The 20,909-nt window shown below is 37.0% G+C and overlaps 1 protein-coding gene across 4 annotated transcripts in view; it reads left to right on the top strand.

The window, feature by feature from the left end:
- Window positions 1–20,909, top strand: part of LOC135099898 (dynein axonemal heavy chain 3-like) — a 430,253-nt gene that overhangs the window by 178,138 nt on the left and 231,206 nt on the right. For 3 of the 4 annotated variants that reach the window (XM_064002565.1, XM_064002567.1, XM_064002566.1), the window contains exons 30-33: window positions 5,821–5,989; window positions 6,166–6,359; window positions 9,702–9,830; window positions 10,165–10,366. In XM_064002565.1, the coding sequence (XP_063858635.1) occupies window positions 5,821–5,989; window positions 6,166–6,359; window positions 9,702–9,830; window positions 10,165–10,366 (694 nt within the window). The remainder of the gene's footprint in view (window positions 1–5,820; window positions 5,990–6,165; window positions 6,360–9,701; window positions 9,831–10,164; window positions 10,367–20,909) is intronic. The other variant, XM_064002569.1, reaches the window with a different exon arrangement.

Raw genomic sequence — 20,909 nt, 5'->3', positions numbered from 1 at the left:
ACTGAGCTGGTGGGTACATCCAACACTTTCTTCTTAGGTGGCATAATAGTGTCAAAATAACACTAAAAAGAGAAAAAAGGAAAATTAATATTTTTGAATATAGCACTCTCTCAAACAATGTTTATACCAAGTGCACCAATGCACAACTACACTCTAGGGTCCATGGATTGTGGGTAATGTGTGTTCATACCCCATAGCATAATTCGTGAACCAAGCCAAAATTTTTTCTCAAAAACTAGTTCGTGAACCAGTTTGTTTGTGATGTGGGGCATTTGTGAACCAATGTTCTACTGTATATATATACAAAAAAGGAGCTTTAGTTAGGCTAAGTTAGGCAGTCCCTAGATTTTTATCAATTTCTTGTTCATGAATTTCAGAATACATTAGTGTTTTTCATACATTTGCAATCATAATTTCTGCTGGGAAGGTCATTGATATTCTCTCTCTGTAATGCCTGCTGTTTTTCATTAGTTTCATACATAACACAAAAAACAATTGGCATAGGTTTTGAAAACAAATTCTATTTGTGTTCAATATTTACATGACTGCAAAATTCACTCTCCTAAATGGTAAATAGTCTTTTAACTGTCTTGTACCACCAGATGATTCCACATTCACTTGCATAACTGCCATGCTAATGGCATTAGCTTAACTGATATAACCCTCCCCCTGCAGAGAGAAAACCAGTGATCCTCAAGTAGAAATTAATATTACACTTATATGAAAAGCACAAATATCCATTGCGTTCTGAAATTCATGAGTGAGAAACTAGCTAACTCTGGAGACAGCCCAAGCTAGACGAACTAAACCTAGTCTAACCTAACCAAACCTATACTTAGCTAGTTGAGGACATTCTAGAGACTTAGAGATTCCTGGTCAAAGGAAAGTTGCCTTGAGACTGAACCACTGCTAATCAACCCAACCATACAAAATGGTTCTCTAGCATGTTCCCATTATGATAAATATTGCAGCAACTTAGTATTTGCCTCCTGCCATTTGAAGCACATTAGCTGATAAGTATTGCATCTTTAAAACATTGAAACAGAGAAAGAAATTAGATTTTACAAAAAAACAGACAGAAAAGCCAAGGAATTTGTAAGAGATGACTGATGCCCTGAAGCAACTCTCTGTACAAACAGACAGAAAAGCCAAGAAATTTGTAAGAGATGACTGATGCCCTGAAGCAACTCTCTGTACCGTTAAATAAATGTTATATTAGAAATACTTTTTATCTTAAACAATAGACTGTCTAATTTACTACTTGCTAGTGAATATTTTTTTCATATTCACCTGCCAGTCTTAAAAAATCTGTTGACAGTGTAACACAGCTTTAAGGCTAAGGTTTTTCCTATTATGTATTTGGTTTACCTTATTTTCATTTCTGCCAAAGGCATAAGGTCAGTCATTATTCAGCATCTGTACAATTATTTGCATTATTTTGGGGGACCATCATGCTTGCAGATCTGAACTACCTTTTTTTTTTTCTTTTTCTTTTTTTTCACTTGTGTTTCAGGGGAGGCTAATCAGGTGACCTAGGGCCTGCAAGCCCTTAGCATACTTCACCTCCATTAATTCATTGTTTTTTTTTTATTTGTAGCATTGTTATCTTTTAAATAAGATTCCTAAGCATCCTCTCTCTCATACACTATATTCTTTTCTCCTTAGTTCTCCAAAGAAGGTGAGGTTATAATATTTATCTCCTACATCAATAAAGATTTTTACAGATAATGAAAAGTTTGTGTGGAGGCTCTTTTATGTAGGAGGGGCACTGGCCAAGGACAAAAAAAAATGCAGTAAGAAAAAGGCCCACTGAGGTGCTTGTCCCCAAACAGAGTCAAAAGTGGTAGTAAAAAAATGCAGAAAAAGTGTCTTCAAGCCTCCCTTTTCAAAGAGCTCAAGTCTTAGGAAAGGAAATACAGAAGCAGAAGGATGTTCTAGTGTTTACCAGAGAAAGGGAGGAATGATTGAGAATACTGGTTAATTCTTACAGTAAAGAGGTGGACAGAATAGGGATGACAAAAAGAAGAAAGTCTTGCACAGTGAGGCTGTGGGAGGAGGGTTGGCATGCAGTTAGCAAGATCAGAGGAGCAGTTGGCTTGAAAATAACAGTAGAAGATAGCAAGAGATGCAATATTGCAGTGATGAGAAAGAGGCTGAAAACAGTCAGTTAGAGGAGGGTAATTGATAAGATGAAAAGCTTTTGATTCCACCCTTTCTAAAAGAGTGGTGTGAGTGGAACCCCATACATGTGAAGCACACTCCATATATGGAGTTAGCAGCTGAGGGAGGGGGGGGTGAAAAAAACTGGCAGAGATGACTCAGAATGCCTAACTTCATAAAAGTTGTTTTAGCTAGAGATGAGATGTGAAGTTTCCAGTTTAAATTATAAGTAAAGGACAGACCGAGGATGTTCAGTGTAGAGGAGGGGGACAGTTGAGTGTCATTGAAGAAGAGGGGATAGTTGTCTGGAAGGTTGTGTCAAATTGATTGATGGAGGAATTGAGTTTTTTGAGGCACTGAACAATACTAAGTTTGCTCTGCCCCAGTCAGAAATTTTAGAGAGATCAGAAGTTAAGCACTCTGTGGCTTCCCTTTGTGAACTGTTTATTTCCTGAAGGGTTGGACATCTACGAGAAGATGTGGGAAAGTGCAGGGTGGTATCATCAGCATAGGAGTGGATAGGACAAGAAACCTGGTTTACAAGATCATTGATGAATAATAGGGAGAGATTGAGTGACAGGACAGAATCCTGAGGAATACCACTGTTGATAGAGTTAGGAGAGGAACAGTGACCATCTACCATAGCAGCAATAGGATGGTCAGAAAGGAAACTTGAGATGTTGAGATGAAGTTAAGAGAGAAGGATAGAAGTTCTAGGAGGGTAGTTTGGAAATTAAAGCTCTCTGCCAGATCCTATCTAAATCTTTTCGTATGTCTAAGGCAACAGTAAAAGTTTCACCAAAATCCCTAAAAGAGGATGAACCAGGAAGGAAAGCCAGAAGATGACCATTATAGTGGCCTTGACGGAATCCATACTGGCAATCAGATAGAAGGTGGTGAAGTGATAGATATTTAAGAATCTTCCTGTTGAAGATAGATTAAAAAACTTTAGGTGGGCAGGAAATTAAAGTAATAGGACAGTAGTTTGAGGGATTACGATTAAAAAACTTTAAGTAGGCAGGAAATTAAAGCAATAGGACAGTAGTTTGAGGAATTACGTGACCTTTAGTCATCCTTTTTAGTAACAGGCTGAATGTAGGCAAACTTCCAGCAAGAAGGAAAGAGAAATGTTGATAGACAGAGTTGAAAAAGTTTGACTAGGCAAGTGAAAGCATGGAGGCACAGTTTTGGAAAACAATAAAAGGGACCTCATCAGGTCCATAAGCCTTCCAAGGGTATAGGTAAGTGAAGGCACGGAAAACTTCACTGTGAAGGATCTTAATATGTAGGATGAAGCAATCAGAAGGTAGAGGAGAAAGGAGCAAGCCTAGAATCATCCAAGATAGAGTTTTTAGCAAAGGTTTGAGTGAAGAGTTCAGCCTTAGAAATAAATGAAATGGGAGTGGTGCCATCTGGTTGAAATAAAGGAGAGAAAGTTGAAGAAGCAAAGTTACTGGAAAATTTTTTGGCTAGGTGCCAGAAGTCATGTGGGGAGTTAGATCTTGAAAGATTTTGACACTTCCTATTAATGAAGGAGCTTTTGACTAGTTGGAGAACAGACTTAGCATGATTCTGGGCAGAAATATAAAATGCATGAGATTCAGATGATGGAAAGCTCAAGTTCCTTTTGTGGGCCACCTCTCTATTATGTATAGCATGAGAACAGGCTGTGTTAAATCAAGGTTTGGAAGGTTTAGGTCAAGAGAAAGAGTGAGGAATGTTTGTCTTCATGCCAGTCACTATCACCTGTTGTGTGCTCAGCACACAGAGACTGGTCTCAGAAATATTAATCATTCCAAGGAAAATCAGCATAACACCACCTCAGGTTCCCACAATTAGCAGAGGCAAAATGCCAGAGGCACCTCCGATTCGAGGAATCCTGAGGAGTGATTGGAGTGATAGGACAAGATACAGATATGAGATCGTGATTAGAGGAGCCCAGTGGAGAAAATAGGGTGACAGCATAAGCATAAGGATTTGAAGTTAGGAAAAGGTCAAGAATGTTGGACATATCTTCAAGATGGTCAGGAATGCAAGTAGGGTCTTACATCAGTTGCTCTAGATCGTTGAGAATGGCAAAGTTAGAGGTTAGTTCACCAGGATGGTCAGTGAAAGCTGGTGATGAACATTGAAGTCTCCAAGAATGGAGATCTCTGCAAAAGGGATTAGAATCAGAATGTGCTCCAATTTGGAAGTTAATTAGTCTTTCTTATAATCAGAGGAGTTAGGTGAGAGGTATACAACAGAAAAAAAAATGATTTGGGAAAGGAGTGAAGAAAATTACCTCTGTTGTAACTGGTTAAATTGGCCATAGATCTAGTTTTCAAAACTTCCACCTTTATATTACGATTTACAGACAAATGTCCTCTCACAGCTAATAATACAAAATGTATTTTGTACTTTCTGTGGAGCTAAGTTATTATAGGATCAAAGAAACACTTGTTCTGAGTTAAAATGTATTACTGTAAATGTTTTTATATTATATGTTTCAAATAATGAAATATTTGTTTTTGAGGTAATCTTAGGTTCTCTTCAGCTGGTGTAGTGTCTTGGCTTCAGATGGGTGCTAAGCAGCATTACACCTGGCAGCAATCCTCTCTGCCTTTTTCTGGCCAATGAAGGCATGGTAGCCACTATTACCAGCACTATTCTGTGACTAGTGATCAGATTCATGAGCCTTTGCTTTTGCTCATGAATCACAGACGCAGATTTCTCTTTTTTGCTCTGTGCAGTTTGTTTACGTTTTTCAACACTCAGACTTATGACATTGATGTTTTGAGTGATACATTTTTGCTAACCTTGGCTGGGAGCCCCAAAACTTTGGTAAGCAATCCAGTGAGGTTGGGAATGCCTAAATGAAAATATATGACTGTGGAACTGGTACATCCTATTTGTTCATGTTGGAGGGGGGGAGCATTTTGGTTTGCAGGCTTACAAAAAGACTGCAGAACTGATCCTTAGAAATTAAATTGAGGTGTGGAAGAGCTGTTATTTAAAGAACTATGTGCAGAGGTGGAGAAAGAGGAATGAGACAGAGATGTGAGGAATTTTGATAGTGAGAAAATTAAAGCTAAAGTAATAATAATAATGAGAAAATTAAAGCTAAAGTAGAGGTAGGGGGGGAGATAAGCTGTTAATATGTCTTATTCTTGGGCTTATAGCAGACTTAATCCTGAAGGTCTGAATGGTCAATGATAGTTTATTCCTGAGGACCTGGATGCTCAGACTCACACCATGGTGTAGGCAAATTTTTCAAATATAGTACTACTCTGTCTTGGAGCTCTTTGATGCACTAAAACACAGGGTGGGTGATCATCTAAATTGTTTTGCCACTAATTGATTGCCAAATGTATAATGCCATTATACATTTAAGCATTATTTTAAGAAACCATAATTAGACTTATCCACATTTTGATTTGTAATTGATATCAGTATTTCCTAGCTTAATGGAACTCCCAGCATATTCCTGACAGTGAGTTAGCTACATACTTATGCCTCACAATGACGGACTATGACAGAACTCTGAAATAAAGACAAAGATGAACAAGATTATTATTTTTAGAATAGGAGAAAAGTGGAGTGACTCTTTTTAGAGTTAGATAAACTAAGTGCTCTTTTATAATTAAAAAAAAAAAAACTTTCATAGTCCACTTCCCACAGGACACTAATGGGTGCTCTAAAGTTACACTTAGGGGGAGCCCCTGAGGGTCCAGCAGGGACCGGAAAGACTGAGACCTGTAAAGATCTGGCCAAAGCTGTGGCAAAACAGTGCATCATCTTTAATTGCTCTGATGGCTTAGATTACAAGGCTATGGCCAAGTTTTTCAAGGTTAGTTCAGTGATATCAGTATTTGCCCTATTATATTTATTGTAATACTATTGTTCATCATGTAAGATTTCTTAGAATATATATGGAGAAATATTCTAGGCAGGAATCACTGTACAGCATTAAAATTTATAATTTATTTGGTCTAAAAGTCAACAGACTTTAATGTTTTGTTATAGGGATTGGCACAAAGTGGAGCTTGGGCCTGCTTTGATGAATTCAACCGCATCCAGTTGTCAGTACTGTCTGTGGTGGGACAACAAATACAGACCATTCAGGCAGCAGTAGCCCGCAAGGCCCAGCGCTTCATCTTTGAGGGTGTAGACTTGGTTCTTAATCCTAGCTGTACCATATTTATCACCATGAATCCTGGGTAAGATATTCATCTAAAGTGTTTTCCTACTTTATGAACCATATAAATTTAAAACCAGTTTAAGAATACAGGTATATGATCTTTTATCCAGAACTTTTGGGACCCGACACTTTCCAATTTCTAGAATTTTCCAAATTTTGGAACATATCTTCCTCTGTACACAGTATTTACAGCTGATTTACTTATTTTCTCCTTAGCAATATGCATGAGTATTCGTGGTATTCATTATTTGTACTTGCTTCATCATTAGCTCTCTGTATTGTAATTTGGAAGTTACTGCAAATTTCATTCATAATTTAATCTATACAAACATTTTCTTGCACACAAAAATATGTGTTGTTATTCACTAATAAACATTGGGGAGGCATAGCCTTTTCAACAGCATCTATACTAGCACTTATTCTTTTTGTACCACAAATAAAGGAATATTAAAAACCAGAATATAATAATATTAACACACATTTACTAAATGATTTACACAGAACATTAAATAAGAACTGCTAGTGGATAGTCATGATGCAGGTAGACATTAGCCAAGCACTGCCCCTCACACATAAACACACACACACACACACACACACACACACACACACACACACACACACACACACACACAGCCTAGCATGTATGACAATCCTTCTTGAGTATTATCATGATGGTGCTAATGTATCAAGTGTTTTAAAAATCTGAAGCTAATCATCTCAGTATGCCATGACTTTGTATGCAAAAACAGCCCAAAAAACTACCATCCTACCACTATATAAAACCAGCCCAAAAACTGCCAACCTGCCACTATGTAAAAACAGCCCAAAAACTGCCAACCTGCAACTATGGCTTTTTCCCTGTCAACTCTCACCAGAAACACCCCAGTTGGGTGGATAAACCATGGACCTGTCAACTCTGGGCAGACTGGCCACATCTTGGTGGTAGGCAATAGTGTGGGCAGCATGGTGCCACACAAACAGTGACAAATATGCAAATAAAAAGATAGGTGTGGTAGTAGGAATGGTGCAAGTGTTCAAAAACCAAAGAGGAAAATATGCAGACCAATAAAGTCTATTGTATAAAAAGAAGCCTCTTTGATTGCCAGGGACTGATTTCTGGATTTTGTAGTATTCCAATTTTTAGAATTCCTGATAAAAGATAATACAGTAGGGTATGCGACAACGAACTTCATTCATTCCAATGTAGTGTTCGTTATGGCAATTGTGCATTATGGTCACTGAGGAAACTATGGAAAGAAATTAATTGGTTCTAGGGAACATGAAAATATTATTAAAAAAAAATCCACAATTAAAAAAACATCAAAATGAGCACATTTGCACTACTAAATTTGAAGTAACACAACAAATATATACAGTATCCTCCCCAATTTCACGCCTAGTCCTAAATTCTTACCAGCTTGAGTTTTGCATATTCTCACCACAAATTTCACACTGCTTTGATAAGTATTAGTTACATCATGCATAGACATACAGTAAATCCTGCCAAAGTCAGTCTCTCTCTCTCTCTCTCTCTCTCTCTCTCTCTCTCTCTCTCTCTCTCTCTCTCTCTCTCTCTCTCTCTCTCTCTCTCTCTCTCTCTCTCTCTCTCTCTCTCTCTGTGTGAAAGTAAGAACAATCTTAAGGATTGCTAAATAGAATGAGACACTGAGAATGAAAATGGAATTATGTATATGAGAGTGAGAAGAGTGAAAAATGATGAAGCAAAAATGACACAAAATGAATGAGAGAGAGAGAGAGAGAGAGAGAGAGAGAGAGAGAGAGAGAGATTTCATTCCCTTGTCCCATATCTCTGACAGATAAGGAGGTAGGGGAGGTGACAAGGAGGGAGGTTTTGAGACGAGATGAAAGAAGGGAGAGGAAATGAGAAAAGGGAGGAAGGGATGGGCAGCAGATAGGTGAGCATCGGCTCACGCAGCTGATGAATGAGTCTTGTGAGGTTTAATTTGTTATTCTGATTAAATTTTTATTAAAATTTTAGTGCCAGCAAGTTCATCTTGCTGGTTTTGGTTAAATCTTTATTAAAATTCTAGTGTGCACACAAGTGGTGAATTTGTTATGCCAATTTTGGTTTGTTATTCCGATGAAATCATTATTAAAATTTCAGTGTGTCATAGCAGTTGTACGTTATAATGACTGTGTTGTCGCCTACCCTACCTGGATGTGAAATTGTGAAACGTATTAGAAGCTCTAATTGAACTCTTATTAGTATTTTGAGGGAATTTTGATTTAATTAGATTATACCTTCTTTACTTTAAGCCTGCAGGTTTTAGGAAAAACATTTTACAAGATCACGAATTCAGTTTAAATTCAGTGATATAAGGATTTCTTGTTGTATGATCTTAGTACATAACTAAAGGAAATGCTATCAACAATTAAACTCACTATCATTTCTTTGCCTTATCAAATGTGGGCAAGTGAGTATGTCTATTATGATGGAAAAGAATCCTTATGATGAGAGACAGATATGCATGTGCACCTGACTTACATTCAAGAATGATTAGTGAGGATCCATCCTCTGTTGTTACAGGCCCAGGGGCTAAGATGGCCAAGTACAGTAAAATCCCTCTCATCCGGCATTCGAGTATCCGGCAGCTTCAAGTATCTGGCACATTTTTCCCCGAGCCTTAAAATCAATAAAAAATCAATGTGTACTCATAAAATCGATTAAAATTCCCACGCGAGGCATACTTTGTCCCCTCACCACCAGAGCGCACTGCTTCGCGCCACCCACGGCCCACTGCACTGTGTTTGCTCAGTGACTCAGTCCCGCGTGTGCACTGTTTATTGCCTGACGCCTTCATCATGCCTAAAGTTGTAGAAAAGAGGAAGCGTGTTGTGCTTACACTTAAGCAGCTGATCAGATCAGCTGCTGATTAAGATCAGCTGATCTTTGTTATGGTAAGATGCGTGAGTGTAGGGTGGTGATTGTGGACATAATTTCACTTCTATTCAAGTATCCGGCATGTCGGCAGTCCCGTTGATGCCGGATAAGAGGGATTTTACTGTAATATGAAAATGTGTGTTTTTTCTCTCTCTCTCTCTCTCTCTCTCTCTCTCTCTCTCTCTCTCTCTCTCTCTCTCTCTCTCTCTCTCTCTCTCTCTCTCTCTCTCTCTCTCTCTCTCTCTCCACATAGGTAGGTGTCACATTTATACATTCACCGCTAATCTTCCCTTGACCTTGCTATGCACAGCCATTCTTCCTTGCTCCAAAGATATCCCTTTTGTATCAAATACTTTTCACACTTAACATCCATCCCTTTTGTGATGTTCTCCTTTTCTCCTTTAGTCTATATTTCACAAATTATTTGTAATGTCCTCATTGATGTATTTTCCTCAGATATGCTGGCAGAAGAGAGTTACCAGACAGCTTGAAAGTGCTCTTTCGTTCAGTAGCCATGATGGTGCCAGATTATGTGATGATTGCCAAGATTGTTCTCTTTTCTATGGGTTTCATCGAAGCTGACAGGTTAATAGGACCTTTCTCTATAGTAACTAGAAATATGAACTGAGAATTAAGAGAGTGTTTAGAAAACTCAATTGTAGGTAAAAGTGATTTGTATATAATCTAAATGCAAAGGTGGAATGCTGTCAGGGATGTCTATTGTTGTGCCGTGTTTTACAAGTGGCCGCCAAGGATGATAGATGTTTCATAATTCCACTGGATCTGATTTCAATTCTTGGCTTCTCCCATTGGTGGCTCACTTTACTGTTTATGATCTTAGTGACTTCCACAGTTTTTATTTAATAGAGTCACTTTGCTTGATGTTGTTTATTGAGTAGTGTTAAATCAATTATTACAGTTTGGCAAGAAAAATCATTGATACATACCGGCTGTGCTCAGAGCAACTTTCCACACAACACCACTATGATTATGGCATGAGAGCAGTGAAAGCTGTTCTGCAGGCAGCCAGCAATCTACGGCTCCTCATGCCTGATGTACCAGAAGCCCAGGTTGTTCTGAGAGCCATCAGAGATGTTAATCTGCCCAAATTTGTGGCTCAGGTGAGTATTTTTCTCATTTTAAGTTTTTGTTACAAAATGAGCTTGTTGTCATGTTGTTTGCATTATTATTATTATTGCTATCATGTCTTGTTTCCATCCATTGCTATGGTTGTCTATATTTATGTACTGTTTTTGGTTTGATCATCTTATTTACACTTCTATGAATTTTTTTCTGACTTTATTATTGTTGTGTGTGCTTCAGATGTACTACTGTATTGTTTTAGAGCTTGTGTATGAGTCTTTCACCTATTTGTATACCATACATTTGTTTGATGTTCCAAAGTCCCTGTGTGTGTGTGTGTGTGTGTGTGTGTGCATTTACCTAGTTGTATTTACCTAGTTGCGTTTTACAGGAAAAGAGTTATGCTCGTGCTGTCCTGTCTCCACATCTATAAGCATCCAGCTTAACTTTAAATTCATGAATATTTGTTGCTTGTACCACTGTTTCATCAAAGATGTTCTATATTTTTATGCTTCTATTTGGAAAACCATATTTCTTGACATCTCTTCTGCTTGCTGTTTTCCTCAATTTCACTCCATGTCCTCTTGTATCTCTTGAGTCCTACACAAATAAGTCTTCTTTGTCAACTTGATCCTTAGCCTTTAAAGCTCTGTATATAGCAGTCAAGTGCCCTCTTTCTCTTCTCTCTTTTAATGATGGAAGCTTCAATCGCTTTAATCTTTCTTCATAGGTTAAATCTCTCAAACTTGGTACCAATTTGGGTGCAACTCTTTGGATTATTTCTATTTTCCTTATTTCATTTTTATGATGGGGTGACCAAACAATTGTGGCATATTCCAGTTTTGGTCGGATCACATATTCCATCAACTTTTTAATCATCTCTTCATCCATGTAAGCAAATACCCCTTTCATCTTTCTTAGTAACTCATAGGTTTCCCCAACTATTTTGTTTACATGTTTTTCTGGTGATAAATTATGACTTATTGTAATTCCCAAGTCCTTTTCTTCCTTGGTTTTCTTAATTTTCTCTTCTCCCATGTCCACCAATCATTATGGTCATGTCAGGTGGTGGTGTTTCAGGAGCAATGTTGTTGCCTGACTGTAATGGAACTGCATGTTTATGTGTGTGTGTTTACCTAATTGTATTTACCTAGTTGTGAGATACAGGAAAAGAGTCATGCTTAGGCTCGTGCTGTCCTGTCTCTATATTTCTCAGCATTTAACTTTGCTTTAAATTCATGAATTGTTTATTCACACACAATCTCTTCATTGAGTTCATTCCAATCTGTGATACATTTATGTGGAAAGCTATATTTCTTGATTTTCTGTTTGTGCTCTTTTTCAGTTTCTTACTATGTCCTATTCTATCACCTGCACTCCATTCCCTCTTGGATTCAGTATATTGCTTTTAGGTCTCTTCTCAACCTTTCTTCCAATGTTGTTAGCCCTAATTGTTTTAGTCTTTCCTCATACGGGAGATAACTCAGTTTTGCTGGTATTTTTGTTGCCGTTTTCTGATTTTTTTCTTCAATCTTCTTGACCACACTAACCCTGCATATTTCAATCTTCGTTGTATCATCGATGTTATCAATTTCTTGATCATATCTTCATTTAGATACGTAAAGGCTGTCCTTATATTTCTAAGCAGATTTTAAACTTTTCCAGTTATTTTCTTTATGTGCTTCTCAGGTGATAACTTATCTATCATAATTACTCCCAAGTCCTTCTCTTCCTTTTTTTTTTTTTTTTTTTTTTTCATATGAATAATTCCCATTAATTCTTCTACCTCTCTTTCCAAATTGCATCAAGCTACACTTCTTAGCATTAAATTACATTTACTATTTACAAGCCCATTCATTTATCCTATCAAGATCTTGTTGCAGGGCAGCACAGTTTCTTTGGTTTGTCACTTTCCTTATTATCTTTGTGTGTGTGCGTGTGTGTGTGTGTGTGTGTGTGTGTGTGTGTGTGTGTGTGTGTGTGTGTGTGTGTGTGTGTGTGTGTGTATTTACCTAGTTGTATAATACAGGGTTCGAGCAGGGCTCGTAGTGTCCTGTCTCCATATCTATATTCATCCAGAATTTCTTTAAATTTATGCACATTTGGTGCTGTAACAACCTCCTCATTTAGACCATTCCAGATATCCACAGTTCTAGGTGGAAAACTGTACTTCTTGATGTCCCTCAAACACTGACTCTTCCTGATCATCTTTGAGTATCCTCTCATCTGTCCAGCTTCATCTTCCAGCAACACCAGATCCTGCTTGTCTATCTTCTCAATGCGGTTAACTATTTTATACATCATTATTAGATCTCTTTCTTTTATAACTTGCAAAGTTGGCAGTCCCATTTCCTTCAACCCCTCTTTGTATGTCAGGTCTTTCAGCTCTGGTGCCATCCTTGTAGCTGCCCTCTGAATTCTTTCCAACTTCCTTATGTCTTTCTTCATATACGGAGACCACACCACTGCTGCGTATTCCAGTCTGGGACATAGCATGGTGGCTATAATTTTTTCATCATAGTCTTATCCTTGTAATGAAATGCCACCCTAATATTTGTTAACATCCTGTACGCCGAGCCAAATTTCTCACCCATGTGCCATTCTGGGGTCAGGGTATCTTGAAAAACCAATCCTAGGTTTTTTTTCTCCTTCCTTTTCATTATTACTTCCTCCCTTATTTTAAAGTCCCATGCAGGTCTTGTTTCACTCTTTTCCAATTCCATCACATGGCATTTCTTAACATTGAATTTCAATTTCCACTTCTTGTTTCACCCATAAATCTTGTCAGTATCTCTTTGCAACTCCATACAATTAACATGGCTTTTTATTACTCTTAACGATTTTGCATCATTAGCAAACAGATTAATATAGCTGGTCAAACCCTCCTGCATATCACTGATATATATTTGGAACTTAATGGGTGTTAACACTGACCCCTGTGGTACTCCGCTTGTTACATTACTCCAGCTTGAACAGGTGTGGTGTCCTTGATCATAGTTCTCATTTCTCTATTCTTTAAGTAGTCCCTCATCCATTTTAGCATTGTCCCTCTCAGCCCTCCTATATGTTCCATCTCCCACAATAGTCTTTTATGCAGAACTTTATCAAAAGCTTTTTTGATATCCAAGTACACTGCATCTACCCATCTGTCTCAGTTTTGTACTTCATCTATTACTGTTCTATAGAAACTTAATAAGTTTGTCACACATGACCTTCCTTTTCTGAAACCAAATTGGCTATTTGTTATAACTTTGTTCTATTCCAAATATTCCATCCACTTTTCATTTATCACTATTTCACAGATCTTGCCCACAATACTAGTTAGCAACACCAGTCTATAATTTATTGGCTCACTCCACCTTCCTCCTTTGTGTATTGGCACTATATTTGCTCTCTTTCACTCCCATGGTACTCTTCCCTCTATCAGTGAGCTATTAATCACATCCCAAATTAGCTCAACCACTTGTTCTCTACACTCCCTTAGTGTCCAACCTGACATTCTATCAGGCCACAATGCTCTCCTGACATCCATCTTCTCTAACAATTTACCAATTTCATGTTTTTGCACCAAGACTTCCCGTAACCCCCCCTGCCACACTTCCTCATTTGGCTCTGTAAAATCTGAATCCACATTGAACACGAACCTAAAACTCTCATTCATAATTTCACTCATCTCTCCCGCTGTCTGATATATTCTTCCTCCCTTTACTATCTTGTCAATGGTCTCTCTACTCATCATCTTTCCATTGATATATCTGTAAAAAAGCTTGAGCTCTTCTTCATGTTTCTTTACCACATCCTTTTCAAATTGTTTTTTCCTCCTCTCTTCTTATTCTAACATACTCATTCCTTGCCTCCTTATACTGCTTTCTATGATTTTCATTTCTTTGTTTCTTCAGTTTCTTCTAAGCTATATCCTTTCTCAGCTTCTGCACATCTTAAGTGTGTGTGTGTGTGTGTGTGTGTGTGTGTGTGTGTGTGTGTGTGTGTGTGTGTGTGTGTGTGTGTTTACCTAGTTGTGGTTTACGGGAGGGGAGTAATCTCATAGTATCTGTCTCAATATCTATCCAGTTTGGTCTTAAAAGCATGGACAGTTGTGGCATTGACAATGTTTTCACTTAGTTCATTCCATTTGTTCACACTTCTGTGAGAAAAGTTATACTTTTTGATGTCTCTTCTACAGTTAACTTTCTTCAACTTCTTACTATGTCCCCTTGTACTCTGTGTCTAAATTCATAAAACATTCTTTGTTCACATTTTCCATACCATTTATCATTCTATAGATGTTTATTAAATCCCCTCTCTCTTTCTCTCTCCTATTTTCAAGGGTAAGAATTTCCAACATTCTTAATCTCTCTTTTTAGGTTGACTTACTCAACTCCGGAACCATCCTAGTGACTGCTCTTCGTACGCTTTCAATTTTATAATATTCCTCCTTGTATGAGAGACCACACCACTGCCATATATTCCAATCTTGGTCTTATCATGGAAATCAACAACTTTTTTACCATTCCTTCATCCAAATATGAGAATGCCATTCTTATTCTTTTCAACAAATTCATCATCTCTCCAGTAATTTTATCCGAGTGTCTGTCCTGAGTCAAATTTTCAGTAACTGTTACTCCCAAATCAATTTCCTCTTTTGATTTCTGTAACTTCACACCATCCATCTGTTAATGATACTGTATTCTTTTCTTACTTTTTCCAAACTCCATTACTTTACATTTACTTATATTGAATTCCATTTACTCCATCTATTTATCTTATTTAAATCATCTTACAGTACCATACAGTCATTTATACTTTCTACCCCTCTCATCAGCTTAGCATCATCTACAAACAAGTTCATATTACTATCTATTTCTTTACTTATGTCATTCACATATTTTACAAACATTATCGGTCCCAACACTGACCCCTGTGGGACACCACTAGTTACTTTCAGCCAAGATGAATTTTGGTCTTGTATTACAGTTCTCATCTCTCTATCATCCAGATAATCCTCCATCCACTCCATTAGTCTTCCTCCAATTTTTCCATAATTTTTTATCTTCCATAGCAATCTCTGGTGTGGCACTTTGTCAAACACTTTCTTCAAGTCTAAGTAGACACCATCCACCCATCCGTCTCTCTCCTGTACAATATCGATTACCCTTGAATAAAAGGACAATAAGTTCATGGAGCATAATCTTTCCCTCCTAAATCCAAATTGACAATTTACTAAAACTTTATCTCTTTCCAAGTGTTCCATCCATCTTTTCTTTATTGTTCTTTCACATAGTTTTCCTACAATGCTAGTCAAGGACACTGGTCTTTAATTTAGTGGGTTTTCCTTATTTCCTCCTTTGAATATTGGTGTAATATTTGCTCTCCCAATCTTTTGGTGCTCTTCCCTGTGATAGTGATGTCACCACTAGACTGTGAATTTTATCAGCCAGTTGTTCTCTACATTCCTTCAGTATCCAGTTTGATACTCCATCTTTATTTACATCAAGTTCTTCCATCATCTTAAGTATTTCCTCATAACTGACTGGGACTGTACTTAGTATATTCCTCACCAACTTATCCCTTCCAGCATCAAACTCCCCTTCCACAGTAAATATCAGTCTGAAACTATTGTTCATAACCTCCGCCATGTCCTGTGCATCATCATAGATTTTTCCTTCAACTTTCAGTCTTGCTTCACCTTCCTTTTTTTTCATCTTTCCATTAATATGTCTAAATAATAGTTTGGGTTCATTTATACAGTTATCTATTATATCTCTTTCATAGTTTCTCCTCTCCATTCTTATTATCTCAACATATTTATTTCTAGCATCATTTTATTCCTCCCATCTCCTCTCAGTTTTCCTCTTCTTCCATCTATTCCAAGCATTTATTTTACAATTTCTAGCCTCTGGATTTTGTATTGAACTATTCTTTACCCTTTCTACATCTTACTCCTCCTCTAGGTACAAATCTCTCCACAGCAGAATTATATATCCTTATAAATTCATCCCATTTTTCCCGAACGTCTTCCGTGTCTTCAAAAGTCTTTCCAGTCCATGGCAACAAAGTATTTTCTTAAGTTTTTCAAAATCAGCTTTACTATATTTAAATTTTTTCACCTTATAATTTTCATCAATGATTACATTTTCATTTTTCAATTTAAATTCCATCAACACATGATCACTTTTATCTAGAGGGCTATCATAGTGTATAGTTTCAATAATTTCCATGTCCTTGGTAAACACTAAATCGAGTCTTGATGGTTTTATCTCTTCCACTAAATCTTGTATCACAATCTACCCATTGAGTCATCAAGTTTTCCCCTGCCCAGTTTAACTTTTATTACCTTCTCCACTTTAACACACTTTTTAGTCATAATGATCACTTCCCCTCCTCCCTTGTCACTTCAGTTTTTCATCCATAAATCATATTTTTCATCACCAATGTCAGAAGTTCCCCATTCATTTTTCCATTTTGTCTCATAATATAAGAACATCCAGTGCAGTTCTATTTAATAACTCATTTAATTCCATCTTTGTTGACATTAATCCATTAACATTAGTATAACATACTTTACTTACTGTTTGATGTACCATTTCTTTATTCTCATATCTCTTACTCTCCAGAAAACTTCTCTGTTCATTGTTCGTTTTTTTGTTTAGCCTCATTTACCAGCTCCTTTTGCTTCAACCTTTCATTCTCATCCATATCCCTGTTTATCCATACATTCTTATATTCTTCATCTCCAGACAACCTCCAAGACCCATTAATTATTTCTTCTGCCTGTACCTGTGTTGCAAACCTTATTCTTATGGGTCTCATTTTTCTTCTTCATATTTCCCATATTTCCCATATTTCCCAATTCTATTGCTTTACTATCTGACTGTCTTTACCCATCACTTTTTTAGGAACTTAATTCAACAGGTTCTTTTCCTTTTCCTCTCTTTGAATTTACTTAATATTTTCTCTTCCTTTAAACCAAATACAATTACTTGTTTATGTTTTTCTACAGTGTTTATGACTAATTTTTTTTTTCTTCTTTAATAACATTTACCACTTTCTGTCTCAGATTTTGTTTCTCATTTTCTTGTTGTTCTATTATTTTCTTTAGTGATTCTTCAAATTTACATTCATTTAACCACTTATTTTGTCTTATTTCCACATCCTTTACACTTGCCATCATTTCCTTATTTTCTTTTCTGAACAGTTTCTACTTTATCCTTTATTTGTTTCTTTAAACAGTCATTTTCCACCTTTAACTTCTCATTTTTATCTTCCATCTCAATTGATTTAGCTGTAATAGTCCCCAACTCCTCACCTGTTTCCTTCTTGTGTGTGTCCAGTGTCTTTATTCTTTCCAATAACTTGTCCATCATTTCTTCCATATGCAAAATTTTTATACACTGCAGTCTATAATTTAGTTCTCTTTCTTCTCCAATAAAACATTCAAATGAACCTCTTGGGGTGGTGCCTTCTGCCATCTTTATCCAAAATGTAAACGAACCAAACCAAACGAGATAATTATACTCACAGTACTTATTCTCCCCTCCCTATTTATCACTTAGGTATTCCAGGGTCTTCATAACACATCTTGTTCCACCATGAGCGATTTGTGTTATTCTGTCCTTCTATATACAGAGCACTAAAAAACATGTCCTGTCAGCTCCGCTGCCGCTGTGTTTATCTAGTTGTGAAATACAGGACAAGAACCACACTAGGCTCGTGCCGTCCCATCTCCATATCAACTTTTATCTAGATTTTCTTTAAATTTATAAAATGTTTTTGCACACACAGTGTCATCCTTAAGTTCATTCCACACTGTTATACTTCTGTGGGGGAAGCTATGTTTCTTGATGTCTCTTCTGCAAACACTCCTTTTTAATTTCCTTCCATGTCCTCTTGTGTCTCTTGTATCTGGTGTCATGAGGTCATCTCTGTCCAACTTTTCCATTCCTTCCAATATTTTATATATTGCTATCAAATCACCTTTTTCCCTCCTTTTTTCTAGTGTAGTCAGGCCCAATCTCTTCAACCTTTCCTCATAACTATACTCTCTTAAGCTTGCAGGGATTTTAGTTCCAGCTCTCTGGCTTCTTTCTAACTTTCTTGTATCCTTTTTCAAACTTGGCGACCACACTAATGCTGCGTACTCCAATCTCAGACATATCATCGTTGTTATCAGTTTTTTTTATCACATCTTCATCAATATAGGAGAATGCTATCTTGATGTTTCTCAGCAGATTATATGTTTCTCCTATAATTTTGTTTATGTGCTTCCCAAATGACAAATTATCAGTAACAATTACTCCTAGGTCTTTTCTTCTGATATTATTGAGATTTCCTCATTCCCTAAGTAATAGTTGCCAACTGGTCTTCTGGCACTTTTCCAAGCCTCATCACACTACATTTTTTTACCATTAAACTTCATGTTCCACCTCAATGACCATTCATTAATCTTAAGTCCTGATTTAAAGCAATGCAGTCCTCTTCATTTGTTACTTTCCTCATAATCTTAGCGTCATTACTGAAAAGGTTCATGTAACTTTCTACACCTGTCATATCATTTACATAAACTGTGAACATAATAGGTGCAAGTACCGAACCTTACAGGACTCCACTTATTACTGTTCTCCAGTTTGACCTGCTGCCTTTAATTACTGTCTTCACTTCTATTTTTGTCAAAAAGTCAGTCATCCACTTTAACAGTGATCCACCGAGTCCTCCAATTTTTTTCCAGTTTCCATATTAGTCTTCTGTGCAGAACTTTGTCAAATGGTTTTCTCAGATCTAAGTATACGAGTATGTAGTCGGCCCATCCATCTCTCTTTTGCACTATATCTATTACTCTTGAGTAAAAATATATCAAATTTGTAACACAAGATCTTCCTTTTCTGAAACCAAACTGTTTCTCTGTTATCACCTTGTTGTCTTCTAGGTTTTTCACCCATCTGTTATTGATGATCTTTTAACAAATCTTTGCTACCACACTTGTGAGCGATACTGGTCTATAATTTAATGGATCTTCTTTACTTCCGGTCTTGTGAATTGGGGTAATATCCGCCCGTTTCCAATCTATGGGTACTCTACCTTTTACCAGTGTGGTGCTAATTTATATTATGCATCGCTGAGACTAATTGTGAGCTACACTCTTTTAAAATCCAACTCGAGACACCATCAGGACCCATTGCTTTCCTTACATCCAGGTCTTCCAACATATTCTTTACTTCTACTGATGTTTTTGATCTCCTTTAGGTCAGTCCCTTTTTCTAATGCTGTCCTCTCATCTCTGAAATAATTTTCCTTAGTAAACACAAAGTGGAAGTATCTGTTAAATGCTTCAGCCACCTCTTTTGGGTCTTCCACTGTCTCTTCAGCTTTTACCATGCTTATTTCATCTTTATTCTTTAATTTTCCATTGATGAATTTATAAAATAATTTTGGTTGGTCTTTATATTTCTCCACAACATTCTTTTCAAAATTTTTCTGCTCATCTCTGTGAGTTTTGACATATTCGTTCCTCTTCCTTATATAATTGTTCCAGTCTCTTGTTTTTCTTCCACTTGTTCCATGCTTTTTATCTCTCCAATCTAGCTGTTGCACATCTGTTGTACCAATCCTTTTTGAAAAGGTTCTCTGTTGATCTTTTGGGTACCCATTTTTCTACTCTCTTATTATAAATCCCCATGAAAGCTGTCCATTTTTCCTCAATGTCCTCCTTTTGAATAACTATGTTCCAATTCACTTTGCTGAAATAGTTCCTAAGTTGTCCAAAGTTAGTCTTGCTGTAGTTTAACCATTCTCTTCTGTGGTCCTCTTTTCTTATACTGAGGTTATTATTCATAACTGTGAACTGAATCACCACATGATCACTTTTTCCTATCGGGCATATGTTTTTAAGGTATTCTACTATTTCTTGTTCCTTGGTGAAAATTAGATCAAGCCTTGAAGGTCCTTCATTTCCCCTAAATCTTGTGTCATCTGTAACCCATTGTTGTCAGGATATTTTCAATAACCAGGTCTAGTAGCTTGTTCCCCCATGATGACTCACTGCCTTCTGTGGTCCAATTCTCCCAAGATACCTCTTTAGAGTTAAAGTCCCCCATCATGAGTATATCATCATTTTCCTCAAGCAGCTCTGCCAAACATGTCCTTGTGTCCTCAAGCATTTTCTTATATTCATCCTCCCTCCAAGAGTTGGAATAGGGGGGAACATAAGTCACCACAACATTACGGTATCTTTCCATATTCTGTCTTAAGCTTATTTTCAATACTTCTGCCTCCTCCACTCCATATGTGACAGATTCCACTAATAAATCCTTCCTAACTAGAAGCATCACACCTCCCTGTTTATTCTTTCTATTTCTCTTCCATAGGTTGTATTTTCCTTCAATATTTAATATATCCCCTTCACTTGCCAATTTAGTTTCAGCGATTCCCATGATGTCCGGTTTCTCCTCTTTTAAATAGTCTTCTAGTTCCAACACTGCCAACATTAGTCCATTTATGTTCGTGTATGCTACTTTTAGTCTTCCCCTTCTGCATTTACTTCCCTCCTGTACCACTTTCTCAACCTCATGTCCATGACCCTCCAAA

The sequence above is a fragment of the Scylla paramamosain genome, chromosome 4, assembly GCF_035594125.1.
Source record: "Scylla paramamosain isolate STU-SP2022 chromosome 4, ASM3559412v1, whole genome shotgun sequence".
Classification (NCBI taxonomy): domain Eukaryota; kingdom Metazoa; phylum Arthropoda; class Malacostraca; order Decapoda; family Portunidae; genus Scylla; species Scylla paramamosain.
This window is presented reverse-complemented; position numbering and strand designations above follow the sequence as displayed.